At 46.9% G+C, this 23679-nt stretch overlaps 1 protein-coding gene across 1 annotated transcript; it reads left to right on the top strand.

Moving 5' to 3' along the window:
• The first annotated feature begins 143 nt into the window (after positions 1–143).
• poe (E3 ubiquitin-protein ligase-like protein poe) lies at positions 144–22264 on the top strand. The gene is made up of 9 exons (XM_065220019.1): positions 144–279; positions 459–556; positions 674–1110; positions 1179–3722; positions 3782–8051; positions 13092–17496; positions 17554–18042; positions 18167–21747; positions 21812–22264. Exons 1-9 carry the CDS (start codon positions 161–163, stop codon positions 21961–21963), a joined length of 16095 nt encoding a protein of 5364 aa, XP_065076091.1. The 5' UTR covers positions 144–160; the 3' UTR covers positions 21964–22264.
• The last annotated feature ends 1415 nt before the right edge of the window (positions 22265–23679 follow it).

Here is a 23679-nt window from a genome sequence, read left to right as displayed (position 1 = left end):
TTGTAGCTCGCTTACAAGATTTTGAATGCCAGATGTGCCATATTTTTACGATCGTTACGTAATCGCAGGTTGATCCCCGGGCACACTTTTCGATTAATCATCACTGAAAAGTGCGACTCATTTCATGTGAGTGCAGATTTTTTCACAAAGGAAAACCAAGATGGCTGCACATTCAGGAGGAGTAGATTGGGCTGCGATTTTAAAGCCCTTTTTAAGCAGTTCAAGTGAAAATATCGGTAAAAATGATACGCTCAATTTGGTGAAGACGATCATCCAAAGGTGGGTAGCTAGTTAGTTTCTGGTGGAGTGTGTTTTCCGTCGAATTATGGCACTTTGAAAATTGGGACTCGAAACTTTCCACAATGGCTGCCATCATGTCCCCATTACATAGCGCCGTGTACTATTTTTGCAATGCAATCATGCGGATATTGATTTGTTTTTCTTGTGACGTTTTATAGTGAAAATGAAATTCTGGATCACGATGCCGGCCACAAGCAGTTCTTCGACAGCTTTGTCGTGCTGGCAGCTGAAAATCTCACCAACCAGGTCACGTCACGTAAGTATTTTTTTTTTCTTTTCCCGACCTTCATATTTTTATCGATTTTTGTGCCGCTATTAGCTATTTTTGTTTGTTGTGTAACAAAATTTAATTTCTCATTTTTCCTAATTGCAGTATCTCAAACACAACTGCCTCAAATTGTGGAGGCAGCAGCCGTTCTTATTCGATACATCCTACAACACCTGGACACGCAGGCACCGAATAAACCCAGCATTCTGCTGATGGCGCTGAAGGTGCTCTGTGAAGGACGCAAGGATTCCGAACATCCGACGAGCGGCACATCCGCTTCGTCGATCATTCCCGCATCCGGGATGAAGTATCTCAAGTATCCGGAAATGCACGGCAAATCGCCCTCAGTAGGCAGCGTTGGCAGTCCTTCCGGTGTGGTTGTCAGTTCCGGAGGAAGTAGCTCGGAGAAGGAAAGCCCCAAAAGCGAAATGAAGCGATCGCGGTCGGATTTGTCCACCGTAATTTTGCAACAACTTACGACACCGCTTGGTGCCGGCGTGTTTACATTTGCGACACTCAGCGAAGAGCAGATCGATTGTACTGTGAGTACTTGTACTATGTTACTACATCACCGAATCCGTTTTTTTCATGCGACGTTTTTAATTTTTAGGATCTCTTCATAAAATCTAATATTCAATGTTTACAAGCTGCCAACGGAGGCGATTTACTATTCAAATGGTGCACCAATTCGCTAACGACACTGGCAAAGTACCGTGCCAAGTATGAGGAATGTACCGTGCAAGGAAAACCATTGTATCTACCAATTACGACTGTGGAGGCAGGTGCCGTCAAGGCAAACCTCTCCCAAATCGAATCAGACATCTCTAACCTTTTGCTCGCGGGTTCGCTTCCACTTGTCGAATCGCTGACGCCGACAAAGATTACACTTCTGTCACAATGCGCCATGTCCGCTCTTTACTGTGCAGTACTGACTTCGACGGCCAACAGCGTACTAGCCATGGCCGCCAGTGGATCACAGAAAAGTGCTTCATCCACCCAGCTCCAGCAGAAGGAGCAACAGTCATCCAGCGCCCAGAAGGAAAGTGACGAGGAGGAAGACTACGCCCGAATGATAGTAGATCGGGCGCTTGAAATATTCACTAAAATTGGAAGCATTTTAAAAAGTTCCACTCGAACTCACATCTATCAGAACCACGTCTGTATGGGAGCCTGGCTATTGATATCCGCAATACAAGGAACGATGGGTGCATCCGGTAATCCCAGTGGAAGTACTATTCAGCAAACGGCTTCGGTCAAAACTTCCGAGGAAAGTATGAAAGGAAGAAGCCCATTGAAAACATTGGACGTTCCGCAGATGGCCTCCACGGCAGCTCCAACACCTGCTCTGAGAGTAAATCTATTCAAAGTTCAGCAAGGATTCGGGGTCCTCAATGCGGCGATTGCTCGTCATAGCATTACTCTGCTGACCGAGCTAATCGATGACCTCAAGATTGATTCCCGCTCGGATGATGAGGAGTATAGCAGCATCGAGTCGGCTGGTTTTGACATCCTCGGACAGTATTCATCTATCCAACGGGTTGTCCGGGTGCTTAACAGTGCCACGCTACAGCAGCTTATGACCTTCCTAGCGACCGTATCCTACAGAAAAGCATGCACGCTGCGTAGAATCAACACCAAGAACACAAATGAGGGCGAACCCATGAGCTACAGCGATTCGACAACATACTACAACGATACATTCTCCTGCTCGGAAGAAAGTGAACCGGAAGAGGAGGACAGCGATAGTTATCTAGGGCTTTGGTTCAAAGAAACACTTTCACCGGAAGCTAACGAGGAAATGACAGAGTCCCAAGAGCAGGATAAGAAAGACGAGAAACGTCACGGAAGCAACCTGGTCCCGGCCAAGGACGAACCGCACGAATATCTTAATTTGAGCTCGTTGATTTTCAACTTTTTTGATGCATCCCTTGGAGGACAACACGTCTATCTGAATCGTTACGTTAGAACCGGCCTCAGCGAGCAACAGATGGTTCTCCTCGCCAACATCCTTCGTGATTTGGATCGTGATTCAGCGCGTGGCGAACCGGAAAATTCCGGATGTCTTCAGTGGCAAAATTCTATGGTCAAATTCTCCGGATCCGTGGGGCGCTATCTGCACAATTTGATTTCCAATACTCTGCTGAATGAGTCACTGCAATCGGCATTGCTGCTGCACCTAGGAGTTTCTCCGTGGACACAAGATTCCAACATATGGCCCCTCCAAGTGTACTCCAGAACACTGGCCGTACTCGTGCAGATTCTACTGTTGAAACCTTCACAGGAAAAAGAAGCCGCTTGTCTGTCAGTTTGGCACCGTTTGGTCAACACTCTTGTGGAAGGCGTCTGCTCGAATCAAACGATCCCGAACGAGTCGGAAATAGAGGATCTCAACGTTGAGCACGCTCAACTCCTGCTATTCCTGTTCCATTCGCTCAACCTAATGCAGAAGAAATCGATCCTGCTCCTGACGGCCGGCGGTGTCATCCGGTGCTCCGAGGTATGCCGCACGGTTACTCCGGAAAAGCCGCTACGTGACCATCAAATCATGCTCCTATCCAGATTGCTACTATTTCTGGAATACCTCATGAAGCACCTGTACAACCCTCCAAACGTTTTGCTGGAGCAGGTCCGTTGGAATCTATTCAGCGTGTTCACACTGGACTCCGAACAGAAGATTGCTGATCTTATCAACTACAAAACCAAAATGATGTCGTTCTGTCGCAAGGATATCGAAGACAAACATCGGAAGCTGGTAAACGAATATAGCGTTGGAGGTGTCAAACCGAAGTTCTACTCGTTGACCACAGTCGATACCAAGATTCAGCAGGAGTTCAAACTAGATGGTCTGGCATGGAATTTTATCCTGTGCACACCGGACAAGCTCAAGTATCCATGGCTAATCGATGCACTTATCGACATTCTTAGTATCACGGACATGTGCTTGGCGAAGATCCCCTTCCAAACGCTCTGCGCGGTTCACTACTGCTTCAGTCTATGCTGGAAGCTATTGCTCGGACTGCCACCCTCAACGCAACACGTAGAAGCACTTATGCAGGAAAAGGTACCCAATTTGCATTCGCTGCTGTGGTCGATCCGCTGTCTGCATCCGATCACCCACTCGCACTATTTGATTGTGAACAGTTTGGTCAAGCAGGTAAGTCTTATGCAAAATATCCTATTCCTATAAATATATATTAAACCTCATATTTTCAGGGCATGTACACACAATCGGCAGAAGCACTGTGGAACCGCCTAACGGATCACGTATCGGACGTGAAATATAGCTTGAAGCTGACGGTGATGGGACTGGACTCTTTTGTCAGTTCATTTGCTCCAGATCAGCCTCGATTGTCCAAAATCATCCTTTTGGACGGGTTAGTGTCCCATATATATGCCATTTGTTGGGCTGAAAAGGAAGGTGTCAACATAAAAACCAAATCGACCACCAACAGCAGCAGTTCGTCAAGTAGCAGCACCAGCAGCAGCAGCTCAACTAGCAGCAACAGCAGTTCAACTTCGACTAGCTCCAACGCTAGTGACTCTAGCGTGACCAGCGGCGGACAGCAACAACTCACCGTCAACACAGGAACTCCTGCTACTGCCGATGCATCAACCACCACCGGTCCAGGCTTGGAAACGGTCAAGATGGCATCGCGAAATGATCTTACTCGTAATCTGATGTCCAAGCTGATGGAAGTACTGGAGATTGTGAAGGAGGCGACCTATAAAACCATGTTCCAAAATTTGAGCGGGCAGATTCCATCCTCACTAATCGAGCCGCTGATCGCAATCTGTGGTTCAAAGAACACTTTTTGTCAGGACTTGTCGACCCAGCTGGTCGCATTGATCACCGGCCAAGATAAGGACGTAATCTCGGTAGAATGGCGCAAGAACCTGTCCATAGCAAGCGAGGATAACTTTACCAGCGGATCGTTCCCGGTAGAAGTGCACACTTTGACCGTAATAGATGGTCACCTGACGGAAACATCAAAGCACTTGACCTACTCGATTCTGTTGTCTCTGAAGCACGCACTCAAATCGTGCATCAATCTCATCTACTACATGCTACCGAACTATGACGACAAGCAACTCGATGACGAACTGAAGGAAATACTGATTCCGATGATTTTCGATCTTCGAGCAGAATACCTGTACGATGTGGTTAACAAGTGCCTGGAATCACTTCTGGGTGGTGACTCAAACTCGGAAACCTACCAACTGTTGGCGTACTCGAACATTCTTCGCCACAGTTATCAGTTCCTGATCGAATATTCCGAACTATCTGCCCAAGGACAAACGGTAAACATAGACGAAACTGTCCTTCACAACATTATCAAATTCTGGGAATCCATGCTGGACAAAACCATCGGACTGAAAGCTATGCGTGAATTCTTCTACGAAAGCAAGAAGGGTAATCTGGTTCAGATCCTACTTTCTTTCACCGGAACCAGCCTTTCGCAAAAGTATTCCACTAAAGTCCTCCAATTCTTTGAGAAGCTGTTCGCCGCTTCCGAAAAACTCGATGCCCAATTCGACGAAGAAGAAGTGTGCAACTGTATCAGCGAGTTGGTAAATGCCGATGCGGCAAAACTGAAGAGTTGGCTGAGCCACATTCTGCTCGGTCCTAGGGGAGCTAGTTTGACCGCCGGAGGTTCGAATGCATCGAGCAACGTCCCTACGCCTACTAACATGGCGACCGTCTCGGCAATTCCCAGCATTACAGATCAGTTGGCTGTTTCGGCCACTTCGGACAACAACACCGGCAACAATGCATCCGTAGGAGGCGATCCGGATGCGATGGACATCGATTACGAGTGTATGGCAATGCCATGGCAAAGGGAGAATAGTCGTACCGGAAATGATACCGTGGATGAAGCTTTGGAGAAAAATGGAAAACTACTGCAGGCGTTGGTGAAGTATATTGTAGCGGAGAACAGAATTGCTCCGTCAGTTTCGGAAGCCCTCTTCCAGGCGTTGATTCAGATTGGGCATAATCTGTTGTGCCCTGTTCAGGAAGCCATCGAATTTGCTGATCTGTTGCAAGTGATGATCACACTAGCTGATGCTGGGAAAGGCCGCGGTCATGCTATGCTGTTTACTGCGGCTATCGATTGGTTGGAGATTTCCAAGAACCAGGTCCTGGAAGGTAAAACGGGCAGGAGTGGATCGAAGGCTGCGGTTCAATTGGAAAATGTGACTGCAATTTTGAAGTACATGAGCGACTTGTTACTCGGTTTGGGAGCGAACGGAAGCCGTTCGATTAATCCTCCGTGGGACGAAGAGTCGCCACTGGACGCTGAAGACATTCTAGATGATTTGGGAGGTGATGATGATGATAGTGCAGTAGAAGATTCCGACGAAGATAGCCTCAGCAATAAGCTGTGCACATTCTCGATCACCCAGAAAGACTTCATGAACCAACATTGGTACTATTGTCATACATGCAAGATGGTCGACGGCGTTGGAGTATGTTCGGTTTGTGCCCGAGTATGCCATAAGAACCACGATATCAGTTATGCCAAGTATGGAAACTTCTTCTGTGACTGTGGTGCAAAGGAAGACGGATCTTGTCAAGCACTGTCACGCCGCAGCAATTCTGGACACGGTGAAGATTCGATCTTGGGATCCGCTTTGCCAAGATCGTCCGAAGCAGATTCGGTGTTGTTGACGAGCTCCCTGAGACGTAGAGCTTCCAGTCCCACTAGTCAACTGAATCAATCCGGAAACAGTCAAATGTCGGAAAAGGAACAACTGCTTGCAAAGATTATTGAAAGCTCCAAGGAAGCCTTGAGTAGCCCGGATCAATGGAAGGTCGTTGTACGTTGCATTTTGACTTTCTTCAACTCTCTGATGCCCAGTATTAAAGATCACTGCGCCAAATATTCTACGGTAGGCTGCCATCTCCGTGCCCGCAACGCACTGGAACGTCTACATCAACCAGAAAAATCCTACTCATTCAGTGATCAGATAATGGTCGCCACCCTGGGTTCACAGGAAGGAGCATTCGAGAATGTCCGTATGAACTTCTCCGGCGAACAAGGGCAAACCATAAAACAACTGTTGTCCTCGAATCTAGTTCGTCGCGTTGCACTTTGCTGTTTGGCCTCACCGCATGGCAAACGCCAACAACTGGCTGTTTCGCACGAGAAAGGCAAAGTAACCATCCTGCAACTATCCGCCCTGTTGAAGCAAGCGGATGCAGCCAAGAAAAAGCTGACCCTCACGAGACTAGCTTCAGCGCCGATTCCGTGCACCGTTCTGTCGCTAGCGTCCAATCCCGCCAATGAAGATTTCCTCGCAGTTTGCGGTTTAAAAGAATGTCATATCTTAACGTTTACCAGCACCGGAACTACCAACGAACACATTGTTCTGACACCGCAACTTGAAACCGGAAACTTTATCAAACGAGCCATTTGGCTACCCTGCTCGCAGACCAAACTGGCCCTGGTGACAGCAGATTTCGTCAAGATCTACGATCTAGCGGAGGATAGCTACAGCCCACAGTACTATTTCCTGGTCCCAAGTGGCAAAATTAGGGATTGTACCTTCGTCCATCAGGAAGACACCTACTACATGTTGATCATGTCGTCGCACGGGTATATCTACACCCAACCGCTTAGCGACGAGAGTCTTGCCAAACATGGTCCATTCTACGTCACCAGCACTTTAGAACTCGACCATCCCTCCATCACTGACGATAACGGTCAAATCCTGGCTGGAGGTGTATCGATCTACTATTCCCACGTACTGCAGATGCTCTTCTTCAGTTACGTAGCCGGACGCAACTTTATGGCTCCATTGGCCAACGTAAACCAAGGTGTCAAGTGTGTCATCAACCTTATTTGCAATCCTGCATCGAAGGTATTCTCCAAGTCCTTAACTCAGCCACTCTGCCAATGGACAGAAATTCCCGGACATCCGGGTCTCATTTGCGCCATGATGCAGAACCTTAACAATCCCGTCATATTCATGATCAAGCCGGACGGTTATGTTGCTCAGGAAATCAAAGCGCAGAATGCAAAGGCCAAGATCATGGACATGGTGGCCATTCGTCATTCGGTGTCCGGTGTGGAAAAGACAACGTTAATTCTGCTCTGCGAGGATGGTAGTCTGCGCATTTATGCAGCTCACCCGGAGAACACCGGCTACTGGTTGTCGCCGGAGATTCAACCAATCGGACACCAATTCCAGACGGGAGCCTGTTCAAAATCTCGCAAGTCGAAAAAATCCAGTAAGCAGAGTAGTGGCGGCCAAGTGACCGGTAAGAGTGGCAGCGGATCAGCCCCGACGTTCCCGATCGATTTCTTCGAACATTGCACCCTGATGAACGAGGTCGAGTATGGAGGAAACGACCTGTTGCAAATCTACAACACTCAACATCTGAAGCATCGGCTCAATTCGACCGGACTGTACGTTACATCGACGCGGGCCAATGGATTCACGCTCGACGTTATCAACAATGATCCTAATATGGTCATAACGGGTAAGATAAGAGTTCGGTTCTTTTTTTTACGGGGAAAGTGTTGTGAATGATAGAAAGTTTTAAAATTGCCTTCGCAAACCTGCTAGGTGGTGAGGTGATTCCCGCGAAAAGGATGTTATAAGTTTTGCTTACAAAAGCTGATACGCTCTTTTCAATTGTTGGTCGAGCAATGTCAAAGAAAAGACTGCACTGCACCAAAAAATCATCCTCTATGTGTATAAATCCTCGGACCATTCAAATCGAAATCGCTTTTGCGAATGATAACTGGAACCGGATGACGATTGTAGTCGGATGATATTCCTTTCGAATATATGAACCGCTTGCTGAAAGAATGATTGTTATCCCAAATTGAAATGGATATGGCAAATCATTGAAAATAATGATGCAAATAATTCAATCGTATACGTCATTTGCTGAAAAAAATAATTACAAAAAAGAAGGAAATCGAATGAAAAACCATTGCTACACGCAGAAAATTGGATTTTTGTTTCAGGGCCTAATGTATTTTGTTATTGATTCAAACATATTGTATCACTATTTCAACGAAACATATTTTTGAATCAACAAAATGGTTTTTAGAATCAACAAACAGATTATTGACTCTACAACCGGTTTGTAGATTCCAAAATATTTTTCTTTGAACTAACCGAATAATATATTTGAATCAATACCAAAAATATATTAGGCCCTGAGCCAAAAATATATCCATTTGAATTTGAAAATCATTTCTCTGTGTGTAGGGTAATGTAAATTTTTCTAATGATTGTTTCATGCTTCAATACTAATTATCTTTCTCTGGTGAAAACTACAGGGTGGTGTCTTTTACCTGTTTTGAGTTAGGGTAGGACGGGGTAAGATGAGCACCCCTTATGTTTTCTTCAAAAATCTTATTTTTCTAGAAAATGCCCATTGATGATTCAAAGCTTCAACGTTCCAAAAATATTATAGAAACATTCAGCAATTATCAAGAAATTAAAGCAAATGTGTACTCACTTTGTTATAAGAATCCACCATCTAAAAAAAAAAAATACTTTCGCCATTATACTAGAATTGTTTTTTGTTATTTTAACCTACCGGATCGATCAAAAACGATCCTTAAACATGTGTCTTATTACTATAAGTGGCAATTAAATTATTTAATAAGTCACACAATCACAGCAAAATATTCTCCCAATTTTCTTTTTTCGTCTTCCATCTAGTACAACTTTTTCAATACTGCACGTATCGAGACGAATTTTTTTTCGAAACATTCCAAAACTGACCACTAGAGGCACTGCTATAGAATAAATAAAGTGTCCGGATTCTAAGTGGACCAGACTTTAAACTGTTATTGTGTTTCATAAAATTCTGAGATCCATTTGTTGTTCCGCCCATTTTGCCTGGTACTAAAATAAAAAATCCCCAACACTGTAAAAATACACTAGATGTTCTCTAAAATATGTTTACTTTCACATAGCGGATCGACAGCATTCGCTAACTAAAATGCATTTAATGTGTCTAATCTGCTGTCAAATGCTTCTAAAATGCATCGTTCATCCTCGTGTTCGTCTGTTTCATCGTGAAATTTTGAAATGAATATTTTATGAAATGAAACATTTGACAGAAATTATAGCCTAGCGGCGCCGGTGGTGTAGTGGTAAGCGTGATTACCTCTCATCCCAGCAGGCCTGGGTTCAATCCCAGTCGGCGCCGCCGGGATGTTCTGAGGCATAACATCTCTGATCACGCCTTCCTTCGGAAGGGAAGTAAAGCCGTTGGTCCCCGGTTCATGAGTTGATGGGTCGATAGGTAGGGTCCAGGTGTGGGAGCTGCCATCCTGGCGTCGGTAGCATTGGTGCTCAGCACGGAAAACAAGATCGACGAAAAACAAACCAAGGAAAAAAAAAATTATAGCCAGAAGACCGTTTTCTGACCACCCGGTAGCAGAATCGATGTGGTGATGGCATATTTCCTGTATGCTCATGATCTCTAGGTCTACTTTCAGGAATTGGCCATTTTCCCGGTGAATCTGAATTTCCGCAGAGCAACTTTGCTTGCCAGGTTTTTTTTCCGTTCCGGCTGGCCAACCACAGGTCCAATCAGATTTCTTACTTACCTTACCAATCAGGCTAAGGCCTTGTTGTCCTCTGCTGTCCGAAGAAGTCGTCTTCACTCTACTCGATCCATGGCCACAGTTCGCCAGCCTCGTAGTCTGCGAAGGGTCACCTTCTACTTGGTCGATCCACCTTGCCCGCTGCGCGCCTCTTCTTCTTGTTCCTGTTGGATCGCTTACTAGAACCATTTTCACTGGTTCGTCGTGCGGCATTATTACGGCGTGTTCAGCCCACCGTAGTCGCCCAATTTTTGCAATGTGGACGATGGATGGTTCTCCCAGCAGCTGGTGCAATTCGTGGTTCATTCGCCTCCTCCAGGTTCCGTCATTCATCTGCAATCCACCGTAGATGGTACGAAACACCTTCCGTTCGAAAACACCAAGGGCGCGTTGGTCCTCCACGAGCATAGTCCAGGTCTCGTGGCCGTAGAGAACCACTGGACTAATCAGCGTCTTGTAGACAGTCAACTTCGTGCGGCGGCGAATTTTATTCGACCGGAGCGTCCTCCGGAGTCCAAAGTATGCACGATTCCCTGCCATAATGCGTCTTTGAATTTCTCTGCTGGTATCATTTTCGGCGGTCACCAGTGAGCCCAAATACACGAACTCATCGACCACCTCGATTTCGTCACCGTCAATCTGAACCCGGGGTAGGAGGCTAACATTGTCTTCCCTAGAACCTCTTCCTTTCATGTATTTTGTCTTTGATGCGTTGAACAAATAATGTGTGGGCATGTTGTATTCGCGGCATTTCTGCAGAACCTGCCGAATCGCGAAAATTTGGTCCGTGGTAGCGCGGGCACCAATGAATCCCGCCTGGTATTGCCCCACGAACTCTCTTGCAAATGGTGACAGGCGGCGGCATAGAATTTGGGAGAGTACCTTGTAGGCGGCGCTCAGCAGTGTGATCGCGCGGTGCAGCAATCCAACTTTGCCGGACTATTGCGCGAACTATTTAGCTTCTCATAGAACTTCCGTGTGTCGTTTACGCGGTACAGATTTTCCATCGCCTCGCGATCTCGGTCTTCCTGCTGACGCTTCTTCCTTCGGAAAACCGAGTTTTGTCTGTATCGCTCCACATTCAATCTCGTGCGGTGTTGCAGCATTCTCGCCCGTGCTACATTCTTCTCCTCTACTAACAGTTTGCATTCGCCGTCAAACCAGTCATTTCTTCGGTCCGGGATTGCAGTACCTAGTGCCGCTGCAGCAGTACTACCTATGGCGGAACGGATATGCCTCCAGCCATCTTCAAGAGAAGCTGCGTCAAGCTGCTCTTCCGTGCGTAGTGCAACTTCCAGCTGCTGCGCGTAGTTCTGAACAGCTCCGACGTCCCGTAGTTGCTCAATGTTGGGTCGCAGCGTTCGACTTCGACGGGTGTTATGCACCGTCGAGAGTTTTGAGCGCATGCATACTGCAACTAGGTAGTGGTCCGAATCTATGTTCGCACTGCGGTACGTGCGGACGTTGATAATGTCGGAGAAGAATTCCCCGTCGATTAGAACGTGATCGATTTGGTTTTCTGTGTGTTGGTCAGGTGATCTCCAGGTGGCTTTGTGGATATCCTTGCGGGGGAAAAAGGTACTTCGAACTACCATACCCCGAGAGGCTGCAAAGTTCACGCATCGTTGGCCGTTGTCGTTCGATACGGCATGCAGGCAGTTTGGCCTTATTGCCGGTCTATACATTGCCTCCCGTCCTACCTGAGCGTTCATGTCACCGATGACGATTTTGACGTCCCGTTGCGAACAGCCGTCGTACACCTGCTCCAGCTGGGCAGTGCACGTTGATGATGCTGTAGTTGAAGAAACGGCCCTTAATCCTCAACTTGCACATCCTCGCGTTGATCGGCTGCCAACCAATCACGCGTTGGCGCATATTACCCAGCACTACAAAGCCAGTTCCCGGACAATCGGATTGCTACCTGGTACCGAAAAATTGTCTCTTCTAGAAAAGATTGACAGTTTCTTATGGGATTTTTCGGTGGTGTGAAAGGATAGTACCATAGAGGTAACTCTAAGACTAGATGGTCCCGAAATAACGTACTCAACTTTTTGGCTCAGCTCTGGTACTATCTTCGGTCCCAAGCTAGTCGAATCACCCCTCGAAACATAGGAAAATCCAATAACCCCTCATTTTATCTGTCAAACTTTCATAGCGAATCATAACAAACATTGTGTAGTACTAGAATTTTGACTAGAATGGGGTACGTTAATCGATTTGCTTGGGACTAATAGGCTAGTCAAGTAGTGAGCCAATTTAGAATCGTTAGTTTCGTATTTTTTGTTGATAGTACGAAGTCCTTCATGTTTCACGCATAGTCTGACGCGAGGTCTGACGTTTGTTTATGGATTTTACCATAGAAGTAAAGAGCTACAGAGTCGCCGTGTACGCCAATACCATTCGAATGGTGGCTGAATCATAACTATGTATTGAATTGGATTGTCGAGAACCATCCATGTCAACCGTGAATCGACCGAATCGACACAGTTTGCAGCCTTGGTACTTTGGGGATGTTTTGATGGCTTGGGGTTCTGTCAGTTAACTGAATCTTCTTTCAGTTAGTGGAAGTTCAGTTAAAAGTCTTCCAGTTTGCGAACGTCTAGTGTACTTATCTTGGTATTATATCTGTATTGTTTTCTTCTTAACAATAAGTGAAGAGAAAGGCTCCTAGAATTCGATTGCTATTATTAAAGGACGCAAGTGAATCTCTTTCCATTCAATGATAGGAGGATGTTTTGGTTCAGTTATGCTTTGATGGCGCAATCAACTTTGTATTTTGACGCGAATGTGAGAAAGACACGAGTACCTCTTTGCGGCTAAAAAGTAATAACCTTATAGTCCATTAGAAAGTTTGAAGGAGCTCAGTCACGTGTTATCATTCAGCGACTAAATTCTCCGCACACCAAGCTACCGAATTAAACATGTTGCTAACATTTAATCTATTGCAGGTATCCGCATTTCGATCGGCTCACAAGACATCAGCAAGGCTCCACAAAACGTCACTATCCTCGGTCGGGTCGTACCTACCGTGGCAACACGTGCACGCTGGTTCGATATTCCACTGACCCGGGAAGAGAGTCTTCAGAGTGACAAAAAGCTGAGCATTCTGTTTGGACCATCACAGGATGCCGAAAATATCACCATCCTAGACAGTATCAAGATCTATGGCAAAACGAAAGACGTCTTCGGTTGGCCGGAAGAGTCGGAAGACGGAGGATCTTCGCAGTTGAACTCAGCCACCCAGACCCCAGGTCAGATGGCTAGCTCTCTGAATGGTGCGGACAATGGAGACGGTAATGGAGGTTCGGGAATGATGATCACCCCACTGGATAAAATGGTCTCCACAATGCTACAAGTGCTGGACAGTGGATTGTCCCTGCTGGGTGGACCAAACAGTGAAGATAACTGCAAACAGACTGCGGTCGATGTGTCCACCTCGTTGGTTCTCTTTCCAACGTCCAACATGGTTCAACTGGACGCTCGCAACGTGCTAGTCACTTGCCACCCAAGCAAGACAGCTTATCATGCTTATAAGGATAAGGAGATTCTTGCCGATATCAACGCTCAGTTGAAAAAGATGGCCGATGCGAGAGACTACAAGTTTATTGATCCGGAAGCATTCTACCGAGTGGTTCTGATGACACGTGGCATCGCCATCCAGCGACCCCAAGCCCTAACCAAGATCTGTTCCGAGAATCAGTTCCCAATCTTGCAACAGCTGATGCAACTGATGAAAGATTTGTACAAAATCACACCGGCTTACGAAGAACCTCTCGCAATCGTAAAGCAAGGTCTATCGCATGTGGAAGCTGTCGTCTACTCGCTGGTGGAAATCATCTATGCATTTGCGCTTTCCGATAGCGAAATGATTGAATCGATGGCCAAATTCTTCGTTGAACTGCTCCTTGATCCTGCACCGATCATCAGCCACAGTGCAAAACAGGCGATGATTCGTCTTCTCCGGCCGAAAATCCGTCGGCGTAAGGTTCTCATCGAAAGCCCTCCTGTCTGCTCAACCCCAACCCCATCGACTGTGACTTCGGTTTTGGTTGGACCGTCCACCTCGTCCGGTCCATCCTCTTCAACTGGAGGTGTCGGTGGAGCGGCAGTTTCTGCTGCAGCAGCTATTGCTGCTGGGGGATCTGCTGGAAATGAAGACTTTGCTGGTGCAATGCAGGAAGTGGACGCCATAGAATCGCTTGGATTGGAACCATCCGGTGGAAATCAGGCCTTGGCATCGTTGGAAGCTCTTCTGGGAGTTGGTTTCCCACATTTGTTGGAAGCACAAGACACAGATGACGAAGCCATTATGGAGATTGCCATTGCATTGAGCTTGCAGGACAACGAGACGGATCTAGCTGCTTTGCAACAGAGCATCGCACAGTACCAGGGCAGAAATCGCAATCAAGCTCAAGGTTTACCTGCGGCCATTGCAGGTGGTTCATCGTTCAACGTTGAATCGAACACATCCGGTGGTGGCTCTGATGATGACGAAATATCCAACGTAGCTACCGAGGGATCTACTTTGAGGACATCTCCTGCCGGTGAGCATCCCGGAAGTGGAAGTGGTGGCTCAGAAAGTGGATGTAGTGGAGTTGAGAGCATTGGCGGAACATCAGGAAGAAGCTCAACCTACGAAGAACAACCCAATCCTTCACCTCCGAGAACTTCTGGAGTTGACCAAATTCCGCCCCAACCGGTGGCTCCTCCTGAAACCGAAGAAGCTGGAGGTGAGAATGCTTGCAAGTTGCACATCCTGAGATACTCGATCCTAAACAAACTGGTCGACAACTTTATTACGCTGGACACAGTCAACGGCTCACAATGTATTCCGTTCATGCAAGTTATTCTAATGCTAACTTCGGATTTGGACGGAAGTCAGGAAGCTGACCAGCAGGTTATGAACCGGTTGTTGCAGGCACTGATCGATCGTTTGGAGATTCCGACGACCAAAACCTACCAGATGTCGGGCCGTACATCGAAAACTGAAGTTCAACTAATCATCCTTCGCCTGGTTGGGGTCCTCATGGGTAAGGTGAAGTCAAAATCATCGTCATCGTCAGCTGCCATTGGATCCGCCGTGAGCCAAACCGTTCTGGACAATGCTACGTTTGTAGCTCAAGCAACGGCCAACGCACTTATGAAGAACAATGCGATCCCTTACTGTCTGATGATAATGGAGTCGTTCCTCCCTCACTGGAAGAACGTTGCCAACAATGAGGAGCTTTTATCTGGAACCAGTTCTGCCAATACAACCACGGGTCCAGTTATAACTACACCTGGTGGAGCTCCTACCAATAGTCTGCTGAAGGCAACTTTGTACGGACTCTCTCCGGATATGCAGCCCTTCTTTGCCCGTCAGTACGTCAAGGGTTGCACTGACGTGTTCGAATTGTATCCGCAGGTTCTTACAGAAATGGCAGTTCGTTTACCCTACCAGATTCTCAAACTGTCATCGGGTCATCCATCGTCTCACGATTGGTACCATTTGCTGTGTGAGTACATGACCAACACCCTCTGTGAGTACATGATGTACATGCAGTCTCCTGTTCTACGCCGCCAAGTCCGCAAGCTGCTGTTGTACATCTGCGGGAACAAGGAAAAATATCGTCAACTGCGCGATTTACACTCCCTGGACACCCACATGAAGGCCGTGAAGGAATGTTGTGATGGCAGTGCTCCACCAATTTCATCCATAGGCTCAAGCACCAGCGCTATTTTGAGCTACGATGCGCTCGTAGAGCTGACCGAACACTTCCGAGCCTGTCAGGAGATTGCCTCGATTCGCACCGGAAATTGGCAAAAGTTCTGCGTTCGAAATTCAGATATTCTACCATCGCTGTTGAACATCAGCTGCTGCCAGCTAGAGGAGGGTGTTTCTTCGATCATCCTACAACTTCTGCAATCAGCGATTTGCAATACCCAAGGCAGCAAGCAGGATTCTGGATCAGCTTCATCGACGAGCATGAAAATATCAGTGCTGAAAGAACGCAAGGATCGCGACAAGTCAGAGGAATCGGATACGGCAACGGAATCCAAGTTCGATCCGGCGCAATGCGTTGCTCTGGTGACTCAAATCTTCAACCAAGTGCCGTTCCATAATCTGACCAAATTCATTCGTAGCTTCTTGCTGGAAACAAATTCCACCGCTATCCGTTGGCAAGCTCATAGCTTAGTTTATGCTTTCTACGAGAACAGCAACGAAGCGAACAAAGAACTTCTACTGCAATGCTTGTGGGGACTGTGGCCATTGTTGCCGGCATATGGAAAACGGACTGCTCAGTTTGTGGATCTACTCGGATTCCTCACCCTCAACACTAAATCCTTGAGCGACAAGCTGCCGGACTACACTGCGCAAGCCGTTTCCGTACTTCGTCAACAAAACGAACTACTTTCCAAACATCCTAATGCTCCGATCTACACAGCGCTTGGCCACGTTCTTGAATTGGAAGGCTTCTATCTGGAATCGGAACCGTGTCTGGTTTGCAATAATCCTGAAGTTCCTTTCTCAAACATCAAACTGTCAACGATCAAGGTCGATTCTAAATTTACAACCACTACGACGATTGTCAAGCTGGTCCAAAGCCACACAATCTCGAAGATTATTCTCCGTATTGCCGACCTGAAGCGAGCCAAGATGGTACGTACAATCAACATCTACTACAATAACCGCACGGTCCAAGCCGTGGTGGAGCTCAAAAATCGTCCCTCGATGTGGCACAAGGCTCGTAAGGTGACTCTCCAGTCCGGCCAGACGGATGTCAAGATTGATTTCTCTCTGCCGATAACAGCGTGCAACTTGATGATTGAGTACGCCGATTTCTACGAAACAGTGAGCGGATCCAGCGAGAGTCTGCAGTGTCCACGTTGCAGTGCCGTCGTGGCAGCGAATCCTGGCGTCTGTGGCAACTGCGGTGAAAACGTGTTCCAGTGTCACAAATGCCGCGCCATCAACTACGACGAGAAGGATCCGTTCCTGTGTCATTCGTGCGGCTTCTGCAAGTATGCCAAGTTTGACTACAGCATCTTCGGTCGAGCCTGCTGTGCCGTTGATCCGATCGAGTCGGCTGAAGATCGCACCAAAACGGTACAGACGATCCATGCGTCGTTGGAGAAGGCTGATCGTTCGTACAAAACGCTTCAGAACAATAAGCAAATATTGGAACTTTTGGTCCAAAAGGTGGCCGAACATAAACTGGATCGTACGTTGGATGAAACACTGATCGGTTCAGTCGTTGGATCGTCCCAGGTGAACAAGGTGATCCAACTATTGGCGCAGAAGTACTGCGTTGAATCCAAGTCGACGTTCGAGGAGTTGAGCAAGATCATTCAAAAAGTGCAGGCTTGCAGAAGGTAGGTTTTTTTTTTTTTTGGTTGACATTAGAGTGACCTCATTATGATATTTTACAGAGAACTAGTAGCGTATGATCGAAGCCAGATGGATTCGCCGGGTGGTGGTTCTTTAGCCGTTGGATCGACGTCGGATAGAGCCGTGGCTCTTAACAAGTGCTACGGTTGTGCATTGGCTTCAACCGAACAATGTTTGACCTTGCTGAGAGCAATGGCTTCCAATATGCCATGTCGTGTGGGGCTTTGCAATCAGGGATTGGTTCAAGAACTTGCTATGAACAATCTGCGTCGTGGAACCAACCAAATCCAAGATGAAGTTCGCCAGCTGCTTTGCCTGTTGACTCGTGATCTACAGGACGCTACTGCCGACCTATGCCAACTGTTGCAGGACCGTGTTAAGATGGCCCTCAGTGGCACGGTTCCGTTGGCCAACTTAGATTCGGCCGTGCGTCACGAGATGGCCCTGTTGGAAGCAATGACAGCCCAGGATGATTCGTGTTGGGAGTTGAAGCTGAAGACAGTGATTGAACTGTTTTTGCAAGCGTCAAGGTATGTTTTTTTTTCGGAACGAACAATTTGCTTCAATGATGTGCCCTTCTTGAGCAAACAATCATCGGTCGGAAGTGTTAATTATGTCTTGCCCTGACTTTTATATTTTGTTTTTACTACACAGAGACGTACGTGGTCCGGCAGTGGCCGTCATCCAACCGTGTCTGCGCATTGTGCAATCGTTAATGTGTCCACCATTGCCGACGAGCAAGACGAACAAAGATCTGACAACCCAGGAGCTCTGTACCGTACAGCCCAATGAAGGGCTCACCGTAAGCTACGAGAAGTGGATTTCCGGTGACCCGCAGCACTCGTTCGCCGCTTGGAAGGCCCGTATGCCACCGATAACGGGTACAGCTACACCTCGCGCCGAGGATAGTACCATTCAGTTGGCACAAACGGCTGGATCGGCATCCGGAGAGGGAGCAGTAACTACTCCAATAAGCAGTTTCCGTTCGGCTCTGGAGCAGAAACGTAGCCGTTACAGGAATGCCTATCTGTTCGACAAGTACGGCAAACGTTGGCGTCAGAAGGTTCTCAACAAGGGTGTTAATGCAGTTCCGCTGGAACTAACTGCTGCGTGGTTGCAACCGGTTCTGTTCAACACCAATTCTCGCCTAGGTCGACAGTTGGCTTGCGCATTGGTTACTTCCTTGAGTAGAACACCGGAGCGAAAGCGGGAGATTCTTGATTTGCTGACTGGTTTCCTGAAAAATATCGGCGAATGTGGTGAAGCCAGTGCTGAGTTCATTGCTCTCTATCGCATTCTAGCAGATGAAACCCCGTGGCGTCAGTATCTTGCGTTGAAGGGAGTGCTATCGTTGATTGCGGATCTTTTGACGGTGGAGATCGAGAAGATTCATCGTCTGGAGGAGACGACACTTTCATCGGATCTGGCGCAGGGTTATGCTTTGAGGCAACTGGTAGAAATGATGGCGATGTTCTTGGACAATCCACCCATCAGAAAAGCCTTCAAGGGCAAGCTGCTGGGATCGGTCTTGCAAGGCTATTTGAACTTAAGGAAGCTGGTGGTGCAGAGGACTCGTTTGATTGATGATGCTCAGGAGAAGCTGCTGGAGATGCTGGAAGAGATGACTACTGGAACGGAGGAGGAAACTGCGGCGTTCATGGCGGTTTGTATTGATACTGTTCGAAAGACACCAACTTCGGATGTAAAAACGCCGGTGTTTATGTTCGAACGTCTGTGCTCTATCATCCATCCCGAGGAGAACGATGTTGGGGAATTCTTCTTGACTCTAGAGAAGGATCCCCAGCAGGAGGACTTCTTGCAAGGAAGAATGTTGGGTAATCCGTACCCTTCGAACGAAGCCGGACTGGGTCCGTTGATGAGAGATGTCAAAAATAAGATTTGCATTGACTGTGAGCTGGTGGCGCTGCTCGATGACGATAACGGAATGGAACTGTTGGTACACAACAAGATCATCAGTTTGGATTTGCCGGTAAAGGAGGTCTACAAGAAAGTTTGGCTGCAGGAAGGTGGAGAACGTGACGCGATGAGAATTGTCTATCGCATGCGTGGTCTACTGGGAGATGCCACGGAGGAATTTATCGAGACGCTGAACGCCAAGAGTCAGGAGGAAGTGGATAACGAGCAGCTCTATCGCATGGCCAACGTTCTATCGGACTGTGATGGTTTGAAGGTGATGCTTGATCGTATCGGCAGTCTCCAGAATGTTTCAAGATCGAGAACTCTTTTGCAAGTTTTGTTGAAGCTCTTCCTTCTCAGTGTGAAAGTTCGTCGCTGCCAGGAAGTTCTATGTCAACCGGAACTTGGAGCAATCAACACACTTCTCAAAGTGCTTCAGCTGTGTCTTCAGAGTGAAAATGACGCTCAACAATCGGCAGTAACGGAACAGCTGCTCGAAATTATGGAAACAATCCTCTCCAAGGCCGCTTCGGATACTCTCGATTCGTTCCTACAATTTTCGCTAACCTTCGGAGGACCGGAATACGTTCAAGCTCTGCTGTCCTGTACCAACTGCGCAAACGTTCGCAACAACCCGTCGGTTCTGCGCCATCTCATTCGAGTTCTGGCTGCTCTCGTTTATGGCAACGACATCAAGATGGCTTTGTTGTGCGAACATTTCAAGGAAGTTTTCGATTTTAACAAGTTTGATGCCGATCGTTCCCCGGAAGACGAGTTCAAGATGGAGTTGTTCTGCGTTCTGACCACTGGAATCGAGCATAATTCAATCGGTGGTATTCTGAAGGATTACATCATGAGTCTAGGCATTGTAGATAAGGCTCTGGAGTATATTAGAAGTCACGCTCCCTGTGTCAAGCCAACCTTGCTGAGGACGGACTCCGATGAACTGAAGGAGTTCATTTCCCGTGCTTCATTGAAATATATCCTGCGGTTCCTGACTGGTTTGGCTACGAAACATGAAGCAACCCAGTTGGCAGTTGCCAAGGACATAATCCCAATCATTCACCGTTTGGAGCAAGTTTCGAGTGACGAGCATGTAGGATCTCTGGCTGAGAATCTTCTGGAGGCCCTATGTACGGAACTAGCAACGGCTAAACGTGTTCAGGAAGTTCGCGATTTCACTCGAGCCGAGAAGAAACGCCTAGCGATGGCTACCCGGGAGAAACAACTGGATGCTCTGGGTATGCGGACCAATGACAAGGGACAAGTTACAGCCAAGGGTGCAATTCTATCGCAGATTGAGAAGCTCCGCGAAGAAACTGGTTTGGCTTGTTTCATCTGCCGTGAAGGCTACGCTTGTCAACCGAATAAAGTACTTGGTATCTACACTTTCACTAAGCGTGCAAACGTCGAGGAGTTTGAAATGAAGCAGAAGAAGACCGTCGGATATACCACGGTAACTCATTTCAACATCGTTCACGTCGATTGCCACATGTCGGCCATTAGACTGGCTCGAAGCCGTGATGAATGGGAAAGCGCATCGTTGCAAAATGCTAACACCCGATGCAACGGACTGCTCCCACTGTGGGGCCCAGATGTCAGCGAATCGTCTTTCTCGTCCTGCATGGCCCGCCACAACAATTACATGCAGGAATCAACCCAACGCTGTGAAATCACCTTCAGTAGCTCAATCCATGATCTGAAACTGCTATTGCTGCGCTTCGCTCAAGAAAAAAGCTTCCATGAAGATGCCGGAGGTGGTGGCCCGCAGTCCAACATGCACCTAGTTTCCTATTTGTTGTTCTACAGTCTGTACACGCTTCTTTCGTCGCGTTCTTATTCACGCGAAGAAATGATCCTATCCGCATTCATTAACAACAAGCCATCAGACCGTTGGCTGGAATGCGCCTATGAGTCGGAAGGTCCGCTCTACCTGATCGCCATGTCGCTAGCATTGCACACCCCGGGAATATGGAATCGTAACAAGTTGGCACACCTGAAGCGGATGATTGCCATTGGCCATGCCCGTCACGTCAGTCCGAACAGCATTTGCAAGTTTGTGGCCCCGAACGACAAGTCCCAGAAGGATTACAACGTCTACAAACCGTATCTGCTGATGTGGGGTCTGGTGGATTTGATCTACAAGAACTTCTTCCGCACGGTGACGACGCCGAAGGACGAGGACTGGCCGATTTCGTTGTTCGATTACATCCGTCGCAACGATGAGGCAATGCTGAAGAACGCAGACAGCACGTTGGAGACGTTCACCGAGGAGTACGCACCGTGCACTTCGTTTGCTGAGTTTTGTGATGTGGCTGGTGAGTGTTGATAGAGGTTCACGTCGATCATGGTGTTTGTTAAATCAAGTGATTTTTTTTGTAGGTCTCTTGGGTGACATCGAGAATCCGGATGGCTGGATAGACGAACTGTTGCAGTCGCTGCCTTCACCGGGATCGGCATCTACGGCTTCGGGGACAGCTTCGACGGCTACTACTGGAAGCAGTACTGCTGGTGGTTCTTCTTCGAACGCTTGAGTTTGGCCGTGGATTGTCTCCAACGACGACGATGATGATGATTGGTGATGGTAGAACCTACCCGATTGAATTAACAACAACCATACAAGTTTGATTCTATTATCTTAATCTAATGTATTTTGTGGCTAAAAGCATATTTCAAAAATAAATTTAATAATGCACTGAATTAGTAGCGAAGCTTAATCTACATAAAATAATAAGCACACATACTAGAAAGCAAAGCAGTACTGAATATCTATATTATGACAGTGTGATTAATCAATTTCATGTTCTATTTCAATAAATATTCACAGCAATTGAAAATCGGCGTGTTTTATTTGCTTTATCCTGAACAATCATACTTGTACCAAAAAGCCGCACGAGTTCAGTCGTAGTCGAACCGATAATTGAAATAAGCGGACAAAATTAAATTGAGCCAACTTCAAGCCACTCCCAGTCGCCAATGATCCGAGGTAAACAAATTCTTCCACAACCTAGAACTCATCTCCGTCGATTATCACACTTCTGTCTATGCGAGCTGTATCGCGATCGGTTCCTCCAGCCAACGGATACATAGTCTTCAACTTATTCACCTTAAATCCAACCTTTTCTGGTTACGTTTCAACCTGGATGTACTGCTTTCCAACCGCCTCGAACGTTCTTCCGACAATGTCCACGTTGTCAGCGGAGCAAATGAACTGGTTGGATTTAGATTGTCACCCCTATTCGCTTTTAGAAATCCGTTTCGAACGGAATACAGACTAGGGGTGTGAACCCGCACGTTTCGTATTCACCAAATGTTGGAACAGGGGGCAGGAAGGACCAGCGCCTCGTTGAAGTCCTTTGTGTGTTTTAAATGAGTCCGATAAGAAACTTGATATCCTCACACAGCTGATCATTTTTCAGGGAAAACCATTCTCGTCCATAACTCTTCACGGTCAATAGTATCGTAAGCGGCCTTGATATCCGCGACACTTGAAATACATGGTTTGGCAGGTCGTTGATAAGACAATTAACTCGGAAGACGGAGTCTCTATATGCGAATACAGGTCGGACTAAATTATTGATAACTGACTTTCTTCACTTCATTTCTTGTAAACCATTCAATCGCGCAAATAACACCAACAACGATCAGAGGGAACGGAGGGTTTCTCACGGAAGAAACATCCAATTACATTCAGTTATATCCTAGAAGGTGTTGACGTACATCGTACAAACTATAATTCGTATGGTGCTATCAATGGGCTACAAAGAGTTTTCAATCGTGTTGCTTCCTTATTTGATTTTCACTTGGCACGCGAGACGCTGCGTCGGAGATTCCGTGATATATTTTTAAGAACTAGGAATTAAGTTGGACTTCACGGCCTTTGCAGCTTGTTACTTCTTGACTATATTGTATTTCCTAGTATTGCTTAATCCATCATTAGGACTAAGCCCAGTCTGTTGATGTAGAACCAAATAAACAAATATCCATGATCTGGCAAATCATTTATTGACAGGAACATCGTCCCGAGCCGTGACCAAGTATTCATCCGAACCCTCGTCATATTTGATTTTTATTTTATTTGAGAAAATCCAGAACACGTGAGCTAATCCATATTATCTTGAAACGTGCGAAAGTTTCTTTCTAACTTTTATGACAACCAACCCATTGGTGGGAAATTGATTAATTTCAAAATAAAGTAAATAGACAAATTTCAAACTAAGAACAAAATAACAAAATCTATATATTTCTTA

This window comes from Ochlerotatus camptorhynchus, unplaced genomic scaffold (genome assembly GCF_037179485.1).
Source record: "Ochlerotatus camptorhynchus isolate MF236.1 unplaced genomic scaffold, CSIRO-AGI_Acam_v1.1 ptg000114l, whole genome shotgun sequence".
NCBI lineage: Eukaryota > Metazoa > Arthropoda > Insecta > Diptera > Culicidae > Ochlerotatus > Ochlerotatus camptorhynchus.
The sequence above is the reverse complement of the archived record's forward strand: the minus strand, read 5'-3'. Positions and strand labels throughout refer to the sequence as shown.